Raw genomic sequence first — 25,844 nt, 5'->3', positions numbered from 1 at the left:
ATGCTAAACATTCATATGCCCCTTCATGCTTCGGCCACCATTCCAGAGAACATGCTTCCATGCGGACGACTCTCATTAAAAAAAAAAAAAAAGTGTTAATTAAATTTGTGACTGAACTCCTTGGGGGAGAATTGTATACCCAGACTTTAGCAAAGCTTTTGATACGGTCTCCCACAATATTCTTGCCAGCAAGTATTATGAATTGGATGAATGGACTATAAGGTGGATAGAAAGGTGGCTAGATCATCGGGCTCAACGGCTTGTGATCAATGGCTCGATGTCTAGTTGGCAGACTGAATCAAGCGGAGTGCCCCATGAGTCAGTCCTGGATAAATATGCCGGAGGGCAGGGATAGGGTCCAGAGTGACCTAGACAAATTGGAGGATTGGCCCAAAAGAAATCTGATGAGGTTCAACAAGGACAAGTGCAGAGTCCTGCACTTAGGTCGGAAGAATCCCATGCACTGCTACAGACTGGGGACCGACTGGCTAAGTGGCAGTTCTGCAGAAAAGGACCCGGGGATTACTGTGGACGAGAAGCTGGATATGACTCAGTGTGCGCTTGTTGTCAAGAAGGCTAACGGCATATTGGGCTGCATTAGTAGGAGCATTGCCAACAGATCGACGGAAGTGATTATTCCCCTCTATTCAGCACTGATGAGACCACATCTGGAGTACTGTGTCCAGTTTTGGTCCCCTAAACTACAGAAAGGGTGTAGACGAATTGGAAACAGTCCCACAGGGCAACGAAAATTATTAGGGGGCTGGAGCACATGACTTATGAGGAGAGGCTGAGGGAACTGGGCTTATTTAGTCTGCAGAAGAGAAGAGTGAGGGGGGATTTGGTAGCAGCCTTCATCTACCTGATGGCAGTTCCAAAGAGTATGGAGCTAGGCTGTTCTCAGTGGTGGCATATGATAGAACAAGGAGCAATGGTCTCAAGTTGCAGTGTGGGAGGTCTAGGTTGGATATGAGGAAAAACTATTTCACTAGGAGGGTGGTGAAGCACTGGAATAGGTTACACCTAGGGAGGTGGTAGAATCTCCATCCTTAGAGGTTTTTAAGGTCCGGCTTGACAAAGACCTGGCTGGGATGATTTAGTTGGTGTTGGTCCTGCTTTGAGCAGGGAGTTGGACTAGATGACCTCCTGATGTCTCTTCCAACCCTAATATTCTATGTCTCTGGCTCTACTTTACCTGCATTCTGCCATATATTTCATGTTATAGCAGTCTCAGATGATGACCCAGCACATGTTGTTCATTTTAAGAACACTTTCACTGGAAAAAATACAAAAAAGGTACCAATGTGAGATTTCTAAAGATAGCTACAGTACTTAACCCAAGGTTTAAGAATCAGAAGTGCCTTCCAAAATCTGAAAGGGACGAGGTGTGGAGCATGCTTTCAGAAGTCTTCAACGAGCAACACTCTGATGCGGAAATTACAGAACCTTAACCACCAAAAAAGAAAAATCAACCTTCTGCCGGTGGCATCTGACTCAGATGATGAAACTGAACATGCATTGGTCCACACTTTGAATTGTTATTGACAGAACCTGTCATCAGCATGGATGCATGTCTGCTGGAACGGTGGTTGAAGCATGACAGGACACATGAATCTTTAGCGCATCTGACACAAATATCTTGCAACGCCAGCTATAACAGTGCCACGAGAATGCCTGTTCTCACTTTCAGGTGACACTGAAAACAAGAAGCGGGCAGCATTATCTCCTGCAAATGTTAACAGACTTGTTTGTCTGAGCAATTGGCTGAACAGGAAGTAAGACTGAGTAGACTTGCAGGCTCTAAAATTTTAGATTGTTTTATTTTTGAATGCAGGGGTTTTTTTTACATAATTCTACATTTGTAAGTTCAACTTTCATGTTAAAGAGGTTGAAAAATATTTGTTTTTTACAGTGCAAATACCTGTAATCAAAAATAAATATGAAGTGAGCACTGTATACTTTGTATTCTATGTTGTGATTGAAATTAATGTATTTGAAAATGTAGAAAACATCCAAAAACATTTAAATAAGTGGTATTCTATTATTTTTAACAGCACCATTAATCACAATCAATTTTTTTAATCGCTTGACAGCCCTATTTTGGATCTGTGTGATCAAACCATTCTTCTTACTATCATTGCCTTGGAATCACGCATGCAGATTGTAGCGGATTGTTTTTAATAACTGTATAAATCCTTGCCTGCTTTCTAAAATGTCTTGAATAAACATTCTTCTGTTGTGCATTCTGGCACAGTTTTACAACAGAGCAAGTCTTCAAAGATATTTCACAAAATGTTTATGTGCAGCACCAGAGATATCTGACTCATTAAAAGAGATTTGCTACATGATTACTTTTCCTGAGGTTTGAAAGCAACTGCTCTCTGTCATCCCCAGTCATGTCACTATCACAGCAGGACAGTGTTACCTGAACTTGCTGCATCAGGTCCTGCAACTTTTGAAATCATGGGTCAAATTCTGAACCCACTGAAGTCAAGAGAAGTTTTGCCATGGACTTCAATCTGGATTTCAAACCAGGTCTATATAAAAAAAGGATAAGGCTTTCTACAGTGGGAAATGCCTTACGCTTCTGTGATTTATAGAAATACCATCCAAACTGATGCCCTCCAGGCATTTTGTGTAATCAAGATATTGATTTGACGGTTCAAGTTTTGCTAAGAATAATCCTTTGGATTGAACATCTATCAAAGATAGTTTCTATATGTTGCAACTGCTTCAAAGGCTCCACACTCTTGGCAGCCAGTACCTCAGAAAACATTGTGGCTTCAAATTAGTTAACATAAGCCCATCCATCAAATATTTGCCTTCATACTTCTAAATTTTTTCCTTTCCGAGCTGTCCACAGAACAACTTGCCCTCCTCCTTTTCATGACATATCTTTCTGAATCTTGCCTTAGCCAAAGGCCTAACAAGATATACAATGTGGTCATGATGCTTATAAGCACCTTCAGGCCCTACCAATTATAGCTGGCATATCCAGCATTCCAGTTCAGTGATGCAATGTTGTCTTGGCCTGTATGCATGAATACTTTCATTTTACATCCTCTATAATAAATATTTGTAATGGAGGGGTTTTTTTTTGGTTTTTTTTTTAAAAACAGTTTAGTGTCAAGTAAATTCAAGTGCACACAGATTCTGGTTTAATACTGCTTTAGTTGAGGACACGATTGTAGAAACCTAGGTCGTGCTGCAACCAGTTATATCACCATTACAGGGCTTATATTGCATATCCATTTTTTTCTCTCATATTTATAGGTTTTTTATGCTACATTTTTGAAAGACCTCTCCTCCCCTCGCAAAATGCTGTCCAATTCTATTGGGAGTCACCACACACAGAGTGGGACATTCTGATGTAGTCTAATCCACATAGAAATCATTTTAAATGGTTATTATTTGGGGAAACTGCCATCACATGCCAAGAATAACTCAAAAGTAATTAACTGATGTGTACCCAGAAAAACATTTAATCTTTCAGAAGTGATCAGAGATTTCCTACTAAAGATTTACCAATGTTGACTAAGCAGTCAAAATGTTTGATCCAAAATGAGCTTTTTCTCCTTTCAGTTCAGAAAAGGAAAACATTTTTCAAATGTGAGACTACAATTCAAAATCTTGCTTTATTCAGTCTCCAACTATCCCAAAGCCAGTGAAATTCATAGGGCCATTTCATCTTGCATATGAATGTTTTATTATGTGAAATAAGATTTGTTTTACCAAGTAATATCACCTTACATTACATATTTCAGAGTAGCAGCTGTGTTAGTCTGTATTCGCAAAAAGAAAAGAAGTACTTGTGGCACCTAAGAGACTAACCAATTTATTTGAGCATAAGCTTTTGTGAGCTACAGCTCACTTCATCGGATGCATTCAGTGGAAAATACAGTGAGAAGATTTATATACACACAGAACATGAAAAAATGGGTGTTTATCATGCACACTGTAAGGAGAGTGATCACTTAAGATGAGCTATTACCAGCAAGGGGGCGGGGGGGGGGGGAGAAAACCCTTTGTAGTGATAATCAAGGTGGGCCATTTCCTGCAGTTAACAAGAACATCTGAGGAACAGTGAGGGGCGAGGGTGGGAATAAACAAGGGGAAATACTTTTACTTTGTGTAATGACTCAACCACTCCCAGTCTCTATTCAAGCCTGTTAATTGTATCCAGTTTGCAAATTAATTCCAATGCAGCAGTCTCTCATTGGAGTCTGTTTCTGAAGTCTTTTTGTTGAAGAATAGCCACTTTTAGGTCAGAAATCGAGTGACCAGAGAGATTGAAGTGTTCTCCGACTGGTTTATGAATGTTATAATTCTTGACATCTGATTTGTGTCCATTTATTTTTACGTAGAGACTGTCCAGTTTGACCAATGTACATGGCAGAGGGGCATTGCTGGCACATGATGGCATATATCACATTGCTAGATGTGCAGGTGAATGAGCCTCTGATAGTGTGGCTGATGTGATTAGGTCTATGATGGTGTCCCCTGAATAGATATGTGGGCACAGTTGGCAACGGGCTTTGTTGCAAAGATAGGTTCCTGGGTTAGTGGTTCTGTTGTGTGGTTGCTGGTGAGTACTTGCTTCAGGTTGGGGGGCTGTCTGTAGGCAAGGACTGGCCTGTCTCCCAAGATTTGTGAGAGCGATGGGTCGTCCTTCAGGATAGGCTGTAGATGCTTGATGATGCGTTGGAGAAATTTTAGTTGGGGGCTGAAGGTGACGGCTAGTGGCGTTCCGTTATTTTCTTTGTTGGGCCTGTCCTGTAGTAGGTGACTTCAGCAGGATTGTCTGGCTATATAGACTCCCTCCTCAGGCCCTACGCTACCAGCACTCCCAGCTATCTTCGAGACACCACTGACTTCCTAAGGAAACTACAATCCATCGGTGATCTTCCTGAAAACACCATCCTGGCCACTATGGATGTAGAAGCCCTCTACACCAACATTCCACACAAAGATGGACTACAAGCCGTCAGGAACACTATCCCCGATAATGTCACGGCAAACCTGGTGGCTGAACTTTGTGACTTTGTCCTCACCCATAACTATTTCACATTTGGGGACAATGTATACCTTCCAATCAGCGGCACTGCTATGGGTACCCGCATAGCCCCACAGTATGCCAACATTTTTATGGCTGACTTAGAACAATGCTTCCTCAGCTCTCGTCCCCTAATACCCCTACTCTACTTGTGCTATATTGATGACGACATCTTCATCATCCGGACCCATAGAAAAGAAGCCCTTGAGGAATTCCACCATGATTTCAACAATTTCCATCCCACCATCAACCTCAGCCTGGACCAGTCCACACAAGAGAGCCACTTCCTGGACACTACGGTGCTAATAAGCGATGGTCACATAAACACCACCCTATACCGGAAACCTACTGACTGCTATTTCCACCTACATGCCTCCAGCTTTCACCCAAACCACACCACACGATCCATTGTCTACAGCCAAGCTCTACAACCGCATTTGCTCCAACCCCTCAGACAGAGACAAACACAAGATCTCTATCAAGCATTCTTACAACTACAATACCCACCTGCTAAAGTGAAGAAACAGATTGACAGAGCCAGAAGAGTACCCAGAAGTCACCTACTACAGGACAGGCTCCAGCCGCCGCTACCCCCCCGGGGGCCCCTTTAAATCCCCGCCTGAGCCCTGCTGCCCAAGCCCTGGGGTAGCAGCAGTGCTGGGGCTCTGGCAGGGATTTAAAGGGCTGGGGCGGTAGTGGCGGCTGGAGCCCCAAGCCCTTTAAATCCCCGCCGGAGCCCTGCTGCCGAAGCCCTGGGGTACTGGCGGTGGGGCTCCGGCGGGCATTTAAAGGGCTTGGGGCTCCAGCCGCCACTACTGCCCCGGCCCTTTAAATCCCCAATGGAGCACAGCTACCGCTACCCCAGGGCTCGGGCAGTAGGGCTCAGGCAGGGATTTAAAGGGCTCGGGGCTCCGGCAGCTGCTACCACAGAGGAGCCCCAGGCCCTTTAAAGCTCTGCCAGAGCCCAGAGCCCCAGGGTAGTGGTGGCAGCCGGGAGCCCCCAGGGCTCCTCAGTGATTTAAAGGGCCCGGGGCTCCGCTGCAGTAGCGGCAGCTGGAGCCCGAGGGCTCCCAACCACCTCTGCAGCCAGTAGCTCGGGGGTGATTTAAAGGGCCCCGGGCTCCCAGCTGCCACTACCGCAGCTGGAGCCCTGGCCCTTTAAATCAAAATTTAAAGGGCCCGGGATTTAAGGTCCTGCCTCTTCCAGTTGCAGCCACGCCTCTTCCAGTTGAGGCCATGCCCCCTGCTCAGGACTCCGGTGTACCAGTAAGTCCTCTTACTTTCACCCCTGCTTCAGCCCCAAATGTTGTACAAACCATACATATATTTGCACACCTATAGGAATCGCTTTGCCAATCACTGAAATACAACCAGTACTAAGGCAGAATTAGGAAGCTGCTTAAGCAGCATATCCAACAGGAAATTGTACAAATATACAGTTAGTTGTCTATGATGGTCTTTACTTCCTTTAGGACAGGAAATATCATACACAATTAAAAATTATGGATGTAATCAAAATTCTCTCTCAAATTGACTCCAAACAGATATACTAACACCCCTACCCCTTCACCCTTGTGAAAAATGCCCTACATTCACATTTTGAAGTGCCATGGAATCTTTAATGATTACAAATAGTCAGAACCTTGATTGTCTCTTTCACCTGAACAGCCCCACCTCCAGTTAACAGTGCCCCGATGACAACACTGGGACATTGGTGCAACACTGATTCAGACAAAACAACATCATGCCATGTAGCACAGGCTTCTTGCCTGAAATCTTTCATTCAAGTGGTTACCAAGCCTCACCCCGCTTCATTGATCAAAGTGGTCTGGCTGTGGTAGACACAAAACTTCACCACAATCTATTATCTAGTCTTACCTGCTCAGACAAGATCAGAGAGCTTCAGGAAATATAACCTCATGTAATACCTTTTAACGAGATGACATTTTCAGTGTTCCAAACAATACAAATGGTAATATAGCACATCAAAAGAAAAGCTTTAAATTAATATTTATAGAAATCAACTAGCAGAAACACTTCATGTATCTAAAGATAAAATATGGCAACAATTTCCACTTATTAGAAAAACATTTTAATACAACGCAAATTAAATTTGTAATATGAACAGATTTTTCTGTCTTGTGTATGTTTAACAGGAAATTATTTGAATAAAAATTTGTTCCAAATTAGAATTTCATATAAGCATTATCAGAGTTTTGGTTCAAAATGTAAGGGAAGCAATATTTTTAGGAGACATTTCACACACAGAAGCAAAAATCATCTTATTTTATTTGCAGCTGCATTTTTTAAAAAACAAAGATTTACCAAACTGTCCATTTGATGGGCTTCATGCAGGAATTACAAAGTAAGGTTCAATAGCCTATTACGCAGCTCCGACTAGATTGATCATAATGGTCCCTTATGGATTTAAAGACTAGGAATCTGACATTTCATATGAAAGTGTATGAATCTAGGCTGCATATATTTCTGACAAGTGGCTATTGCCACTTTCTATAATTGTACACTTAAGTACACTACATAAGTTTGGAATAAATTTGCAAATGATGCCCTCTAGTGATCCCAGAAAATAATTCACTTTTTCAGCAATGTTTTCTCACTGAAACAGTAGAACAGATGTCAATGCACCAAGGTGGGCTGAGAAGTTATAAAGTTAAAAAGTAAACTTTTAACTTAAAGTAAAAAAGTTAGGAAGTCTTTCCAAAACCCAAGCTGTTTCCACTAATATCTTAGTAGCTAGACAAAGATTTTCCAGAGTTCCATGATTCCTGGTTCCCATGGGAAAACTGTAAAATTACTTGTAGTGTATATGGCATGATAGATACTGCACTGAATGTAAAAAAATAAAAGGAAACACTCTCTCCCTCCTTCAGAGTTCACAATCTAAGGTCAGATTGCTTAAACTGGGTAGTACCTGACTTCATAATTAGTCCCGCTGATTTAACAGGAACATCCACTGTGAGTAAAGGGGGCAGAATCTCTTCTTAAATAATCAATATAAATCAGACAACATACATGGGGATGCAGGGAGACATTTAAATAGTGATTCAGTGTGTGTCTTTTTTAAATGAAAGCATGGCAACCCTTCTAAGTGTAATGTGTAAAACTTAATAAGCTTTCATATAAAAATTCATAGAAGGGTACTGTGATAGCTAAACCGACCACATGTTCCTGGTTTACCACTTCACATGGTTTCCCAGTGCCCTAGGAACTTTTTCAGGACACTGAAAATTCCTGAGTTTCCATTTAATCAAAGTATTTAGGTGGGGAGGGGGGGATTGAAGAGGGGTTTGTTGGTTTTTAACAGCTACAAAATTCTTGTTCAAAACATATTGCTATACAGAGGAAGAGCCACCAAGTCTACAAAAGTCACCCAACAACCGTGCTAATCTCTTCTGCTCACTCAAGGAACACAAGAATGGGTAGTTTTCTTTTTTGTAGAACAGACTCCTTCCACAAAGGACAATTTACTGCAGAAAAAATTCATCACTGATTGGTGCATCTCTGCCCTTTCAGTGCTGCTTGTATTTAAACAAAAGACATAGCAAGGATTGCACTGCAAGAAAGCTAATTCAAGGAAGGACAATGCAACCAGAAAACCCATTCTCTACAGACCACTCCAGCAAGCATAAGAAAAATAAGAGTCTTCTTTCTAAAGAGTTCTATACTGAACTAACTAATCCTGATCATAAAAAAGGTTGGAAGAGTGGGGGTTGGGATTTTTTGGCGCTTTTTTAGGGGAGGGTATGGGGAACACACAAGGTAATTAAAAAAGGAATCACCTCAAGAATAGGTTTCAGAGTAACAGCTGTGTTAGTCTGTATTCGCAAAAAGAAAAGGAGTACTTGTGGCACCTAACTTGTGGTTAGTCTCTAAGGTGCCACAAGTACACCTCAAGAATAGACACTTAGAAAAAAATAAAGTTTAAATTCCGCCATAGTCGAATTAATTCATATGGAAGTTTTCTACTCACCAAACATAAGTGGATTTTTCAAACCTGAAAGCAACACTCAAGTACTTAAAGGCAGGGGACCTACCTATCTTGTGATTTTGCATCAACAGCTTGCTACAGACTCGTATTTCACATTATAGTCTTACAGGTTTGATTGTGAGGAAAACCTTCCAAACATGAACCAAGGGCAAAAGAATGCAGTGATCTCTGCCTGAGACTGCAAACTGGCCCCAAGTTACTCCAGCAGTGGCTGGCCAGGAGAAACCTGAGCAGCTGGCCCCAGGCAGCCCTGGAGTCAGCCACACCAGCCACTGTGGAAGTCATGGAAAGCCACAGAATCCATGACTTCCAGGACCACCATGAGAGAATAGCAGCCTTAATAACAGTGCAAGTCAAAACCTAAAGATTACATTTAAACTGTCATTAATTTCCTATTTTTTGAATCACAATATGCTATAGCTGTCTTCATTCATTTTCAGATCTTGAAACTGATATCATGCATATCATTTTTAATTTTTATTTGAACATTTAAGATCATTACAATTGGATGGTTCGTATTTCCAGTGGCAGCTCCATGAAGATACCACCAAAACAAAACATACATACATTCCACACTGTTAACAAAATGACATTTTAGTTACTAGAATTACAACTGCTGTTTTTGCTTACAGATGACACAAAGTATTGTTACTGGGGTATTTCTGTTAACAGTCAGTATCAGGTTACTACTACATCTATTTAATTTTAATAGAAATGAAATGGATACCTGTACATAAGGATAATGTACACTGAGGTATTTATTTAGCGCTGAGACTGTATTTTGGCAAAACTTTCAATGCACTTTGAGATCTTATGGATTGGAACAGGTTTAATATTTAGCAGTTATGCACTATATAAATACTGATGATCAAACTTGTACAAACTTCTTTTGTACATCTCTCTTCTTACTGGTTCATATTTAACTGGAATATATGAAGAAGTCAATACTATGTAACATCTTTCTCTCTTGTGCACTTTAATTTCACAAGTACGCTTATAACCAATTTTTATTTCATTTGCAAGTCAATTATCCAAATTTTAGATGTGACATCCAATCCTTCCAAACAATTTGTTTTTAAAACCAGAACGATATAGCAGTGGGTAACAGTCATATGATGTAAATTCATGCAGTTTAAATACTTTTGTAATTCTTGATGCAGAAGTCTTAAAGTAGAACACTTATTCACAATTGTTCAATAAATACCTCCACATCAGCCATTCAGCACTCCAGCTTTCTTCATGCTCTGAAACATTCTATTTTGCAGCACATGTTGAGTTAAATCATGAAATTGACTGGCTGATGAGAGAATTACTTCTTATATTTGAAGAAGCATTTTATTGCTGTAGATGGGTTGGGGAATGGAAGGCTCTGAAGTAAAATACACAAAGCTTTATGCAAATATTTCATTAGGAAATACGGCTGGTAAGTTAAAAAAATTTTTTGTAATGTAGTAAGTTAAGTAAAATGAATCTGTACCAAACTATTGATGTTAAAGTAAAAAATGCCAACAAAACCAAGGACTAAGTAAAATCAAACAGCTCCAGTGAATTCAAATCATCCCTGCTAAAACTAATTTGTCTGTAAAAAGAGCCAATACTCCTTGGTTTAAAAAAAACAAAAAAGTTTCTTCCATAAGTCTCTGCCAGCATTGTTTCCATAATAAAACTAACACCGACCATATTAAGCCTTCTCATTCATTCCCAACACCAGAGAACCGATCCCACCCCTTACCCCACACACGTTTGTTATATTGCACCCTAACCAACAGTTACTATGCAAGAACCTCAAGGTCCAGTGCTGTGACAATCATTAATCTGTCTAAGGAGAAATGACATTGCTCCCTCCGTTGTTACAATTATGTTCTTTCAAAACAACCAGATGAAACAATTGAGGTAAGGCAGGTGAAGTCTGAAGTTACAAAGTTGCTGATTTAATGGTGAGATTTCTAGTTAGATTTTGCATATGATATAAATATTGCAACAGTAGGCAAAAAACTCTTCCAAAGATAGAATAACTTACATTAACAAGAACAATAGAGATCTGTAAGCAATTCTTTTCCTGCACGTCTCTGTGGAATTTTGGCAGGTACCTATTTACTATTCTTTCTGATGCAGATACATTGCAAGCAACAGGGAATTATTCAAAAAGGACAGTGGAGCTAAAGATGAGATTGCTGTCCTCAGATATGTCTCGTCCTCCCCTCCACCCCACAATCAGCACTTTAAGAACTCAAAGTTCCTCAAAGTGACAAGGGACTAAATGACCTCTTTGATTAGTTGCATTTGAAATCATTCACTGATAACTGGGTTAAGGGGCAAATGAGGAAAATATGTTACTGCATATGTAAATTAACAGTGTATGTTTAATTATATCCCTTTTCCCTCACGCTTCATTGTATCATGTGTACTAGATTATAAATTCTTCAGGGCAGGGATGGTCAGTGTGTACAACGCTAACAAAACATGGCCTCTGCGATATCAAATTTCTCATGACCTAGACGGCAAACAATATTAAGATATTCTGAAATTAAATGAATAGCAAAAACTAGTTATCTAAACGAGCTGAAAAATACAATAGTTTAACATTAAATGGGAAAAATACAGCAGATTCAGTACTTGTACATTCAGTGATATACAGTCCCCAAACTGCAATTTTCATGACGTCGCTATCTTCTTCCTTGGATTAAAGCAATTTGAAAAATCAGATACACATACATGCACTGCCCCCAACAAAATTTCTTCAATGTAGTGTTAATTCATCCACTAACTCATCTCACACCTCATTTTTTTTGTTAACTTGTAATAAGATACTTTTAAGCTTTTCCTTTCAATATTCTGAAGTCATCTATGAAAATTCCCTTCAGTTATGTTGCATCTACTCTACCTCACCTCCTCCTGAAAAGAAGGATCACTCTACTTCAGTTCAGGATCCTGATAGCCAAGTGATAGCCAGCACCAAACAAGCTCTTCCTAAAAGGCTAAAACAACTGTGTACGTTTAAGACACACAAACATGTGGCCTGATCAAGCACTATGAACAGAGCAGAACTGTTTTAGCCCAGATTGAAACCTTGGCTAGGCCAGTTTTAACCCTGCTTGGTTCAATCTACACCAACTGTATTACAGCCTAGTTTTAGCCATGCTTAAGCGGGATTGTTGAGCATGTCTAAAAGCTCTATCACGGCAGGGTAAGGGTTCTTGCCACTTAGAATTATCCCTGGATATCAGACAGTATGTTCAAAAGCTATTTTAATCTAATGCAAAGCTTGAAAAGAGTAAATAAGTAAGGTTATTAGTTCATCTGTTTAAGCTGGGACCTTTGAAATACAATCTTCATAAATCCTATTCTGAGGTAAAAATCTTACCATAATATACATGTATGTATACCATACTAAAATTCTAGTGTCTAAGAACAAAGCTAATTATCTTTTCTAAGTCAAATGATCTGCAGAAAAACGAAAAGGAAGAATGTTGTTTGTGTCCAAGTGTTATTGTGGGATAATCACATACGCTTGTTTAGTGTAATACTTCATGCAAGCAATGCCAAAAAACCTATGTACTTATCTACATAAGAATAATGCGGTGAATTTTCAAAGACAGCATTTAAGATTATTTACAAAAACTATTTTAATTCTTCATTATTTGGACTTGAGTTGAAATCTCCAATGTAAAAGTTATGAATATTTGCAATAAAGGCAAGGTTTTTTTAATGTCTCCTGATTAACAGTTAATATGAACATGTTTTAACTGAACCCAAAATTAAAAGGAGACTAAAAATGGTTAACTGGAACGCCACAAACAGCTATGCATTATTAGTATTACTGGACTGGTTTTTATTTTACACTGTGTTGAAAGCAAATCATTCCTTTTTAATAAAGCATACACAAATAGCCTCACTTAGAATACACTTTTAATGCACATAAAAAAAAAGTATTCATCTTACAAATTGTTTTGCAATCCAAATATACAATAGCTTGGAAAACAAGTATTTTAGAAAACAAAAGCCAATGTGTAAAAAGACTGCTTAAAACAACTAAAACAGTAAAAGTTTCTGTATGGCTGTTTTTACAGTTTTCTTACTGCATCATCAATATCGGAAATCTGTTCCTTCAGCTGGCTCCACTGTTCTGGATTTAAAGAAATACCTGAAATGCATTAAACACAAATCCTTAGTGCAGTATGAAAACTAAGATGAAGATTTTGTACAACTGTAACAATCTTTGAACCAAAACAACCTTACTATGAGATCAATATTTTCATAACTGTAAAAGTGTTAGCTGTAGTGTTAGATATTTTAGTTAATGTAATTATTCATGACTATTCACTGGAATATTTATATTTAACTTCAGGCTAAACAAGAGGTTAGACTGCTTATGGATTCTGTTTGGATGTGGGAAGAAGATACAAACGGTAGTGCAGCATCTTTGTAGAAACCCATCCCATGTGTTATGTGAATGTAGCAGTGGCTCTGATGGCAGGCTGCACTAGAATTCTGGATGAGCTGGAGAGGCCCAGGCTTCTTTCTTTAGTGTGATAAAAGCCATGTGTTTGTGGATTGAGTTTGCACACACACACACGTTCTTAGATTCACAGATTCCACGGCCAGACAGGACTATAGTGATCAACTAGCTTGACATCCTGTACAACAGGACCCAGTGAACTTTTGCAAAATTCCTAGAGCATAGATGTTTTCTAAAAAGCTAATTTTGATTTCAAAATTGTCAGTGATTGAGAAACCACTATGACCATTGATAAACTGTTCCAATGGTTAATTATCTCCACTGTTAAAAATTTGAGTCTGAAATTGGCTAGCTTCAACCTCTAGCCACTAGAATGTGTTACACTCTTCTCTGCTAGACTGATGAGCCAATTATTAAATACTTGCTCCCCATTCCTTAAAGTCACCCTTTAATCTTCTTTGTTAAAACTAAATTCTGTACGTTAAGCATGTAAACCTTTTTGAAGCAGCATCAAAAGCACTGTGCTGCACCCTGTCTGGTTACAGAATTGATCACCATTCTTCTCTCCCACCACACAAAATAGTATGACATTTATCTATATCTTCTCATGCACCAATCTTACTCATGCCTCTATGCACGTTCCTTAAACTTTTAACCCATTGTTTATTTAAGGATTTATTTATTTGTGTCTCCATTCATTCAAAGAGCAATCTAGACACACTTTAGTAAAACCTGTAACAGGACCCAAGGAAAACAGGATCAGGACTTTTTTGGTACCGAATATTTTTATTATTTGAGAATATTAAAACATAAGTATGGCTGTTGTCAGCCACCTGTGAACTTTAATCTAGAGGGGGAAAAAAAACTTTTCCTACATTCTTTCATGTTTTGGACACCAGCTAGTCTGAACATGCTGTCACACAGTTTTATCAAGTTTTCAGAGAAGACAGGTTTGTTTTTTCAAGAAATCTTGACCACTTTACTGAAATTGAATATTTAATTTTGCACTGGAAAAAATACCATCACAAACAGCATTAAGCCCTTTCAGTCAGAAAATATACAAATTGATTTCTGAAGCTGTCTCAAAAGTCTTACCACAGTCACCAACTTCATTTCTAGATGAACAAACTAACAAAAAAATCAAATATTCTAATCTAGCATGGTTTTCAAAGTGTGCTGATTTCAGTCAAAGCAATTTAAAGACAATACTCATTTTAAGATTAGATTTTAGATTAGTTTCCAAAAGGAAACATCACACGGTTGATAACAGAGAAGACAGTCATCTATTGATGTAGTGTTAGTGTTGGCCACATTGCCTAAATATCACTTACCTAAAAAAATTAGGTCTACACTACACCCTATATCAACAAAACTTACACCACTCCGGGGTGTGAATATTACATCCCCGATCGGCGTAAATTACACCAACATAAGCATTCACATGCACAGCGCTTTGTCGGCAGAAGAACATCTCCCGCCAACACAATTTATGCCGCTCCTGGAGGTGGGTTTTTATGGGGACAGGAAAGCTTTCTCCCATTGGCACAGAGCGTCTTCACCAGAGGCGCTGCAGCTGTATTGGTACAACTGCATCGCTGTAGCGCTATACATATAGACATGGCCTTAATAACATACGTGGCTTGTTCAAGCAGCAACTTACTTTACCAAACAAACTTCTTCAGAGAGTTTATGGTAGTCAAATTTAGTGACTTACATTTCTGATTTAGTCAACATTTGTTTAGTCATGTTGGATTTACAAAGGGGCTTATGGAGGTAGACACTTAATTCCCACAGAATTTCAATGGGATGTGTATGTTTAAGTCATTAGGCTCCACTGAAAATCCTTGCCCGAAACTACAGTACAAGTAAATTTTGTTGGGATTACACCAAAACCAACATGTTGGAATGTTACTGCTTGGGCTCTGCTTTCCCAACTGCTGAAGTAACAAAACCTCAATTGAAACCAAGCTCTAGTGTGATATGTACTAAATCAATAGTAGGTAATGGCAAAACAAGGTTTTTTTTTTCAGTTTTAGTAAACTGACTAAATAAATGAGAGAAACTGCACTGAGAAATTTTCTAGAATACAGTGTCTTCATCTGCCACCTGGATTAATTGTTCAAGATAGATTTCCTACTTCCTTTACACACTATCAGTTTCTGAAATTAGAACAAACTAGTCAAGATTTAGATAATGTTGTTTGTACACCTGCAGTAGCTTCAACCCCAGGGGGGAAAAAAAGTTATTTTCTGAGCTCTACATCTCTGTGAAACTGCCAAGACATTTCCACCAGTCCATGGGTTTAACTTCACTGAGTTCAGCAGCAAAAACATTTTTGGGTGGTTCTCTTCCAGCTCTGAAAATGTATTATAATGTACATGTCATAGCAGCATTCATTTCATTTTTACTTTTAACATCTATACTGGTACTTTAGATTGAGAATACAGGTAAGAAAGTTAGATCAAGGAAGTGCTTTACATATCTACAATTTAACTCTGTTTTTGGGGTACCACTGACATTTTTCCTGCTCCTTGTCCAAGCTTGAACCATCTCAAACTCTTCGTAAAAAGTTGTAAGAAAGATTAGCTGCATATATGACCCAAGCAATCTTCAACTATGAACTCTTCATTGAGAATACCAGTATTGACTACAAAGTAGTCCATGGTTGTTTTGGATTATGAAAATGGATATTTCTTTGACTGCACCAAACAAGCGTTTTAACAAGTTTAGTTGTACTGCTGCTGCCAGATGCATCTGATAGTGGTAATGATGAAGCTAACAACAATGCAGAAAGTGGTCATTCATCTCACCTGTATAATTCTAAAATTAACTGCCTGAAAACTTCGTTGACCCACAGATAATGTTGCACAGTGCTGCCTCGTGCCCTTCCAGAATGTGGAGAGTGGCTAAACTTAAACCTCTGAAAACCAGGAAATACAAAGTTAAGGTTGTGTTGCAGGGATGGTGTGTACCTTAACTCTGTCCCTCTCCAGATGGCAACAGACACTAGGAATGGCTCAGTAAAAATGGTGCCATAAGAAGACATGAGGAAGGACTATGAGAAAGTGACACTGTTTGCGTTGTGTTACAGATCTGAACTGCACCACCACTATAAAAAAAAATAAATTGGAATAGCCATTGCATTCCAAACTCCTATTTCCATGTCAACTAAAATTTTGGAATTAAATTTCTCATGCCTAGTCCCAACCTAAGAGGGTTAACAGAAGATGATAGTTTATCTGTACTCAGATAATTCAAAGCAGTTAGTTTTTAAAACTTCAAACTTTCAATGGATTTAGTCTGTATTGAGGATTAATACATTGGACATTTCAAGAAATTTAGTTAAAAAAACTGAAAAATTACATATTGTGTTTTGCTCAAATGATGTTTATACCAGCAGTATAGTAGTTCAACCTGCTTGTGGTTGGTGTTTTACTCCGTTGCCTAAACTAGTTCATACAGAATGTCTGGGTCAAGTTCAAAACTCAGCAGTACAAGGCAGTCAAATCAAAATGGAGATGTCCAGGTATCCATAATATTATGATGCCCTACTGCACTGCCACCTTTGATATTCTCTCATGGTCCAGTCCCACGCCCACTGTAGTCAATGGGAGTCTTTCCCTAAACATGAACGGACACTGAATGGTGCCTTGAATGACAAACTTCTCAACCTCAAAACACTTAAAATTCTCATTCAGATGAAACGAAACTTCTCTGCTTCTTGTTATAACCCCCACAGGAAAATAACCCAGCAATATTTAACTTTGTTTTTAAATATTTTTCTAAAATGTAATAAAAACGCTAACATTACTCACCAAAAGATCCAGAATATTCAGACTGACAGAGAAACAGTATCTTCAATGTCATCCTTGGCATGGGTAGCACACTTTTCAAAATGTTGTTTCATTCCTGCTACCAAGCCCTGCATTGTCTTTGTTACGCTTATACAGCATGTGATCCTTTCTTAATACTTCCAAATGATACAGGAATCTCTTCAAAAATATTCCCATATGGGACTTTTGCATCTTGGAGACATGGTAGGTTCCCCCAAAAAATGTTTAGTACTATAACTTACTGGTATAACACTGTAAAAATTAAACAAAATTTTTCTGCAAAATTTGTATCAAAGCAGTTGTGTTTCCACTGAACCCTGTTCAGCTCCAAAACTGTAATAGGTTATCATGCAGTTTATTATCTCATGCAATGGTAACTTAAAACTATCTGGGGGAAATAAGAAGTGCTAAAATATTAGAGAAAAATGCAACAGTTATTCAGTAGTCCAGGCTACAGAATTTTTTAATACTTTTCCCATCTATTGTTTCTAAAGAGAAAATGCAGTCTTGTTTTGATGAATGCTATTTAGACATGGTGCCTAACTTCAATCCACTGCAACACAAACTTTTTTCAATTATAAAAATTTAAAGCACAACTTTCAGGCAGATAAAGCAAATTTAAACCTGAATTTACAACTAATTTGTTTAAAAATTGTTTTTTTTTTTATTTTTAAGTTATGGGGTTTTATACCCCGTTCTAAAACTGTGGACCATATCCTCTTTGCCAAGGAACCAAAATAGACTTTTAGGAGTGGGAGAAGAGAAGGAAAAAGGACCAGAACTGTGGCATGTGCCTAGATTTCCCCCCCAATATTAAGGCTTTCCCATTAAAATATTTTAGAGTTACTTAGAAGATGTCTTATTGGGTAAGAAGAAAGTATAATCAAGACATTAAAATTTTGCATTAGAATCAAGAATGGACATATAGACAAAGGTCTCAAAGCCTCATTATTGAACTGTGAAGCAAATGAATCTGATACTTACAGAATTCTTCAAGTTAGATGATTTTCCACTTTCCTCAATAAAGCTAAGCTAAATATATTTTAATGCTATGCAACTAATGACACAAAATAAAAGTTCACCTTTTCTGCCAGGTTTCATTTCACCTTCTTGATCCATCCAGTATTCTCTAATATCGATTAGGACTTTCCCTTTAAAGTCACGAACACTGACATATCTCATTTTGCCAATCTGCCAATAAAACAAATCAGAACAATTGAATACATTTTACACAGTACTGGATTATTCATTTTTCTAATCAGCATTAAATACTTAGATATGAGACACTGCTTATTGCTGCAGCTTATTTTAGATTTAAGTAGAAATGACTGGATTAAGTATTTTCCTGAAGAAGTATATCAGGACTAATAAGTGATGACAGCATTGATGGATGAAGGACTGAACACGTTTTAAGAGAATTCAGCATTATTTCCTGGAAAAATGGGTGTCCTCAAAAGAAAATTCATTTGTATCTAAAAGCTGAATTCCTAATAAATATTGCCAATTTAAATTAGGGATTCTTTCAGAAAAAAATCCTGCTTCCTTGTGCAAACTTTGTTAATAAAGCTAGAAAATGCTAAGAGAAGACAATCCATTCAAATTTGTTTTCAAGCTACAAGACTAATGAAGATGATAACAAAACCATCACCTCCTCCCGCTCTAAATCTGAGTTCTTGTCAATGTTTCCAGAAACAAAGTGAGATCTACACAGGTTAAATAAACAGAAATCCTTGAGGTTATGAATTTTTCCAGTAAATTCAGGTGGTGGAGGCCACAAGCTCCAAACACACACAGATTGATGCTTAGCTCAGGGCTAAATCCCCACAGAACTAGGTTAGAGAATTGGATATCACAACCAAATTAAATCCTAGATGGCACAAGAAAGCAGATTTCACATCTATATATGGCATGCAACTGTCTGGTTTTCTAAGATTAACTGCACCTCACACCACCATTAGAACTTCCAGAAGTCACCCTCTCCACTGTGAAAAACCATTATGAAGCACTGTATTAGTTCCACTGTTTTCAGACAACAATTTACATTAAAGGAAGCTTAAAAGTACAAACACTTTAATATTGTTTTTCCAGGTAAGCAACTGCTTTACTCGCCATAGGAATTTTTAAGTAATCAAGAATGTGAGGGAACAGTGCTTTACCCTAAACATGTAAGAACCCCCTACCTATAGGTGCCAAATTCTGAATTATGTTTCAAGTTTGAAAGCAATGTAAAATAAGTGAAAAACATTCCAAGATGAGAGACTTTCATTCAACGTAAAAAGTAAAATATTTTACTGGTTTTCCTATTAATCTTCATATTTAATTGATATGCCACTGACATTCCTAACAGACAAAAGTAAGTCCGAACCAGAATCCCACACTTTGGAAGTGTTCTGATTCAAGTCAGATTCTGGATACATCACAGTGTGCTCTATTTTTAAATACAAGGGAGGCCGAAGATCTAATGAGGAATACTGAAGTTCAAGCCCAACTCTCACTTGCTTTGTCCCCCACCCCAAGCTACTTCCTTTGCCAGCACTAATGCCCTAATTTTAGGCTTCTTTTCAGGTCCTTTCACCAAATTCTTCAAAAGTTCCTCCCGCATTCCTTGAATGGAAAAACCCTGTCCCTTTCTTACTGTCTTAAAGCAGGCTCACAGCAGGTATTCTCCTCTCCCCAATCTTTCTTGCAATGAGGAAGAGGAAGCTGGGGCCTTATATTCCTGCTCCTTTCTCAGCACACTGACTGATGCAAGGCTTACAACTCCCAGATATCCTCAGGAACTACAACACCCTGAATGCCTTATTGCAGAAATAGGACAGTATTGAACCCTGGGCCTGTCTTAAACAGGCCAGCACACTCCGTTGCAAAGACCACTAGCAGTTCTCCATGATGATCTGTTTCAATCTTCTCTGATATTCTGTTAATAAAAACTGAATCCCAGAATAAAGGAGCACATATAAACTCAAGGACAAACTTATCCTTAGAGCTGGTCTGGTACGGTGAGAGCTCTGACAGCTGCTCTTCGTCCAGCTGGGTAGGCAGAAGAGAAGTCATACTGATTTCTGGGAACCTCTTGTCAAAGCGCCCTGATTAAAAGTATTCCCATATAGATCAGGTTTTGAATTAACATTTACAGCTTAATTATAATTCTATTAATAGAGTTTAGAACAGAAATGCCTAACTGTCAAAAAAATGACACTATAAACCAAGACAAAATACTGGGAACAAGTGATACAATCAATGAACCAAAGTTAGAATTGAATGGCGTAGCATGGATTATTTTACTCTATCAAATCCCATCACTGCTTTTTCTGGGTATCTCACTTTCACTCTAACATTGTAACCCTATTTAGCCAAAACATGCCAAGAGATTGAATGCTATGCTATACCTGGATAAGAAACCAAAGTGTTCCAAGATTCTCTTCATAAAGATTACAGAATACAGACTGTAACATGCTTCCCCAGGAACCCTTCAACCAACAGTCTCTAGAAGTAACATTATCAATGTTACCTGGAACATATTCTCATCTCTGTTGCTGCTTTGCTTAGAGGAAGCTGCACCTTTAGAACTTTCACCAGTCTTTTGTTTCTTTACAGGCTTTTCTGGAGCCGCTTGCTTTTTCCTCTTTGCCTTTAACCAAAAATTAAAAAAAAAAAAAAAAAATACAAAGCACATCCCATTTTATTAGTTATTAAAAGAAGAAATTAGAGGCTGCAAAGAACTATTATATTATGTAGTTCATCTCACTACCAATACAAGACTTTAATACAGTGAATTTGGGGTGGGATTTTTAAAAGTGCTCTAAGATTTCCTAATTCTGCTCCTACTGAAGTCAATGATAAAACTCTCATTGGAATCCAAGAGGAACAGATTTAGGAGAACAATAAGCACTTCTGTAAGTTCTACCCTTAATGTTTTACCTTACACTAAAATTGCTCAAAGCAGGGAGACAAAATACTGCTATTTCAAAAAGTGAGTGCATGTTGGATTTTTTAAAGACTATTTTAATCTTTTGGAACCCAAAGAAGATCTAAATAAAACTGAGGTGGATTGTACATTTTCTTTTTATACACACTCACCTTGCATTTTAAATCTCCCCAATTCAAGGGAGAGGGAAGGAGAGAAAGAACGTTCCTCTCTCTCTTTTATTCTGACTTTACCATTTTGTTACTAACTTACATACAGCACTCCAAGATCTTCATACTTTCACAGCTCTAGTATCTACAGTGAACTACAGAATATACATAAAAAAATATTGTTTTGTCATATCTACAGAAAACTCAACCAGCATTTCAAATGCAGAATGCTCACTACAGTAATTTTAGCCCAGCATGTATATCAACTCTTGATGGGCTTAAGAAGCTAAACAATCATGTTTCTCAACATCAGCTTTCACAGCTGTTTAGGAGGAAGAGAAATGTTAACAGAGTAAGGGAACTAAAATGGTTTAGTATTCTTGCTCTCACCACAGAGATCTACAGAACTCCAAGAACCTTGTGGTTAAATGCCACAAGCGAAATAGCAAATGATAGAAAGACGATCTTAAAAAAATAGATTCATTCCATATTTAGAAGCATCTCACCTTCCAACCACTGATCTCAGTTTTAATAAAAGAGCTAGGCAACACAAACACCGTGGCATACATATTCCAGCAAAATTGAATTGCCTCCTAATCCAAGCCAGAATAAGTTTGCTTGGTGTTTTGTTTTTTAATTATTAGACTAAAATGCAGTAAGCAATTGTGTCCAATATTCACCTTTTTGTCAACTTCGCTATCTGAATCACTGCCAGATGAGCTTGAAGACACAAGTTCCTTTGATTTAGGCATTCTGGAGGGAAGAAAGGTATTGTGAAAATATCATACAGGAAACGCTGCCCTTTATGACTGGAATGCATGCCCCAAATTCCTTTGTTAAGCCTCTTCTCTCATCTTATTCAAGTATCTCCTATTTGAAGCCAACATGAAGTGGCAAGAAACTTCAATATATGTCTGTCTGAGCAACAGTGTGATCTCATCATCACCGTAGTCCTTCATCTCCCTTTCCTTTGATCCATTCCCTTCATTTGTGTACTGTCTCACTTATTTTGTAACCTATTCAGGACAAGGACTCAGATCATGTCTACACTTAAAACACTGCATGAGCAGCGGCTTCACCACAGTAGTGTTTTCATTGAAGCGCTACAACACTGAAGGAAGAGCTTCTCCTTTTAGTGTGGTTAATCCACTTCTGCAAGAGGCAGTAGCCGTGTCAATGGAAGAAGCTGTCCCGTTGACATAGCACTGTCTACACGAGGGATTATTAGGGTAGTGTAACTACACTGCTCAGGGGTCTGGATTTTTCAGACCCTTGAGAGACGTAGTTACACTGATGTAAGTTTATAGCATAGACATGGCCTCAGTTTTTTTACTTGATTTGTGGTGCACAAAATAGTAATAAACAGGTCAGTCTAAGTTACTAAGAATTTAATTTATTATCAAAACAAACTAATTAAATGTTTCTACATACATTTAAATAAAAGTTTTCAATGAATGTCACAGAACATGTGGGTACACCATTATCTAGCAAATGACTCCCTTCACTCTTATGTACTGTTATTTTGTCTACTTTGATTTCCAGGTCACAGAATGACAACTGCTGGTAATGAGAGATACAGAACCATCATCATAAACTTTTCTACCTATGTTTCAAAAAATTAAAAAAATACGGTGTTGTGGTTAAGCCACATTTAGGTGAGAATATATAAAACACTATTCGCAGTTCTGCCACATATTTCCTACGTGATCTCAGGCAAATCACTTAAGACCCAATTTTCATTAGTTTGGCATGCATGGAAATCCACATCTTTTTGAAGAGATACTGCCGGATGTGTCTACTCTGCAAACCTATGGATAGATATAGTATGTGAATATCTAGTATTCCATATACAAGAGAGGCACAGGAAGAATTTTAAATAATTGCTTTTAATATCTTTCCAGCCTTTGAAAGAACAAAGCAGAAAAATATGTTATAAAGGGGAACAGTTTGTAAGGAAGGAACTATAGTGAGAGATTGGGGACTTTGTGAACTACTGGTTTATGTCAAGTAAGGGAAGGATGACTCCCAGGGCAATACAATAGTGCAAGGTAATGTGTTAGGATGAAGACAACAATATATGGCATGGGTAGCCAAACTGGCTAATGAGCCGCACATGGCTCTTTTACAGTTAAAAAATGTGGCTCGCGGAGCTCCCCACTCTCCACCTACCAGACTTGGTGGGGAGCGAGGAGGCTCAGGACCTCTGCCTTGCAGCAGGATGGTGGGGTAAGGGCTTCTATCCAACAGGGAGAGGGGGGGCCTCAGGGCTTCAACCCCATGGGGCAGGCCTTCCCTCGCTTTCGAACTTCTGAAGATTGTCTTCTGTGGCTCAGAGGGTCAATAAATATGGCCACCCCGACATATGGAATGAATACATGTGGCGAAAGAACAGTGTCAGGTGAAAAATCAGCCAACATGAGGGAAAATGGAACACAGGTGAGGAGGAGGGAGAATAGGAAATTGGAATGTGCTGGGGGTTACACAAGGAATGAGGGGAAAAAAACGGTCTGCCATGTCATAGGGTTGGAAACGTGTTGAAGAGGAGCAGAACCCACTATGTGGGTGGGAAACAGGATGAAAGACTTGACAGGTTTCAGAGTAACAGCCGTGTTAGTCTGTATTAGCAAAAAGAAAAGGAGTACTTGTGGCACCTTTAGAGACTAACCAATTTATTTGAGCATCCGATGAAGTGAGCTGTAGCTCATGGAAGCTTATGCTCAAATAAATTGGTTAGTCTCTAAGGTGCCACAAGTACTCCTTTTCTTTTTAGGATGAAAGAAGGTAGGCCAGTATGTCTGATACAGCGTGCGCAGGCAATGGTACAGAATGTTTTAAAAGAAGGGAGATATAATAAGGACAGCAAAAGGTGCATGAAGTGAAGGAGGAATGGACACCAAGAAAGAGAATGTGGAAAGGTGATAGAGAACTAAGGGGGAATAATATAGGGCATGGGCTAGGATTAGCGAGAGAAAACATGGAGGAACAGGGCAATGGGACCGAACGAGTCACTCAGAGGCAAGGTTATCTAGTACCATGGGATGGAAAGAAGACCATGCGAAGGGACATGGGTCACGAGGTGGGAGTAGATATGGGGCACCCAGAGGAAAATGGGGTGGAAAGGAGTCACTGAAGGGGGAATGGAGGGAGATGAGACTGGACAGGTCACTGAGTACAAAATAGGGGACAGCCTAGAAACACAGAAGATGAAGGGGGCAGGCGGTTCCCAGCCGCCATTTTCTCCCTCGTTCAGACGCTCCCCTCCCCCCAAATGAATAGAAAATGGGGGAAGACGGGCCTGGTTAGGAAAGGGGGACACGACACCGAATCACTGAGTGCGGGCGGGGCGGCTAACTGGGGGCGGCAGTCATGTCATGGGACGGAGGCGGGTCGCGCAGCGGGGGATGGGGGTAGGCGGTTCCCCGCCGCCATTTTCTCCCTCACTCGGATGAGCTTTCTTGGCCCCCCAAACATGGCAGCGTCTCTCGACGCAACGCCGCCCCCCCCCCCCCCAACGATGAGCGGAAGAAGGTCTCCCTCCCCCACGGCACTGGGCAGAGCAGGAGCTTGGCGGGAATCCCGCGGGCCGAGCCTTCCCCAGCGTTCGAGACGCGGCGGCGGCGGCTCATCCTCCCGCCGGCTCCGAGCGCGGAGCTGCCAGACCACCCCTCCCCCGGCTCGCACAAGCCCTGAGCTGGGGGGAGAGGGAGATATAAGATGGCGGCGGGTGGCGGGCACGCAGCCCCCGGGGGGAGGGGAGGGAGGAGAGCGATACTCACGTCCCGCTCCCTCTGCGTGCTGCTCTCTTCTCCGAAGCACACTACCACCGCCACTAAGAGAAACGGAAATGTCGCAACCGGCAAGCCCCACCCCCTGACTACGTCATTACGTCCCGCAGCGCCTCACGTAGGGTGCTGCCGAGGCGGGGGTGTTTAAAGAGGAAGGAAGCGTCTCTTTAGTCCAAGCCACGAGGCTCAATGGGTGGCCCTGTGCTTCCCGCCCCGGCGTAGAAGGGAGCCAGCCCACAGAACGGGCGTGGTCCCACCCCCACACACCCCTGCCCCCGTGTGGCCTGGGCAGGAAACTGATCCCTAGTCACCCCCTTCAGCTAGGGATTAAGAGCCAGGGAGGGTAACAGACCTCTTGTGCAGGGCCCAGGTCTCGCTCTCCCCTGTACCCTAAATTGAAGGGAGAATGGACACGTCAAGAGCAGGGACTCTGGAGCCCCGACTCCCCTTTCGCAGCGTGTGCATCTTGGCCCCCATCGCAGCTGGGGGACTGTTAGCACCATGCCACTCGGCTGATAATCTCAGCACAGATCTGGGGAGTAAACTAGTTTCACACTCTTCAGCAGTGGTGTTTCCGATCGGTGGCATGGCCATCGCAGAGCGGTAGATTGCAGCTGCATGGCTCTTG

General features: G+C 40.0%; 1 protein-coding gene across 4 annotated transcripts; it reads right to left on the bottom strand.

The window, feature by feature from the left end:
- Window positions 1-12,953: 12,953 nt before the first annotated feature.
- SUB1 (SUB1 regulator of transcription) lies at window positions 12,954-25,302 on the bottom strand. Of its 4 annotated transcripts, XR_013346117.1 has the most exons (7): window positions 25,208-25,302; window positions 22,112-22,184; window positions 20,866-20,985; window positions 18,437-18,545; window positions 17,337-17,606; window positions 16,332-16,441; window positions 13,119-13,206 (listed from the first exon to the last, which is right to left on the bottom strand). XR_013346117.1 is itself a non-coding variant. In XM_077816724.1 (5 exons), the coding sequence occupies exons 2-5, from the start codon at window positions 22,181-22,183 to the stop codon at window positions 13,127-13,129; spliced, it is 381 nt and encodes a 126-aa protein (XP_077672850.1). In that variant the 5' UTR covers window position 22,184; window positions 25,208-25,302; the 3' UTR covers window positions 12,954-13,126. The 4 variants fall into 4 exon arrangements, 2 of the variants coding, with proteins under 2 accessions (XP_077672850.1, XP_077672849.1); XR_013346116.1 differs by lacking the exon at window positions 16,332-16,441 and having other exon boundaries at window positions 12,954-13,206; XM_077816724.1 differs by lacking the exons at window positions 16,332-16,441; window positions 17,337-17,606 and having other exon boundaries at window positions 12,954-13,206.
- Window positions 25,303-25,844: the final 542 nt, after the last annotated feature.

Source organism: Eretmochelys imbricata, chromosome 5, assembly GCF_965152235.1.
Source record: "Eretmochelys imbricata isolate rEreImb1 chromosome 5, rEreImb1.hap1, whole genome shotgun sequence".
Classification (NCBI taxonomy): Eukaryota; Metazoa; Chordata; order Testudines; family Cheloniidae; genus Eretmochelys; species Eretmochelys imbricata.
Note: the sequence above shows the minus strand (reverse complement) of the source record. Positions and strands in the feature narration are given on the sequence as shown.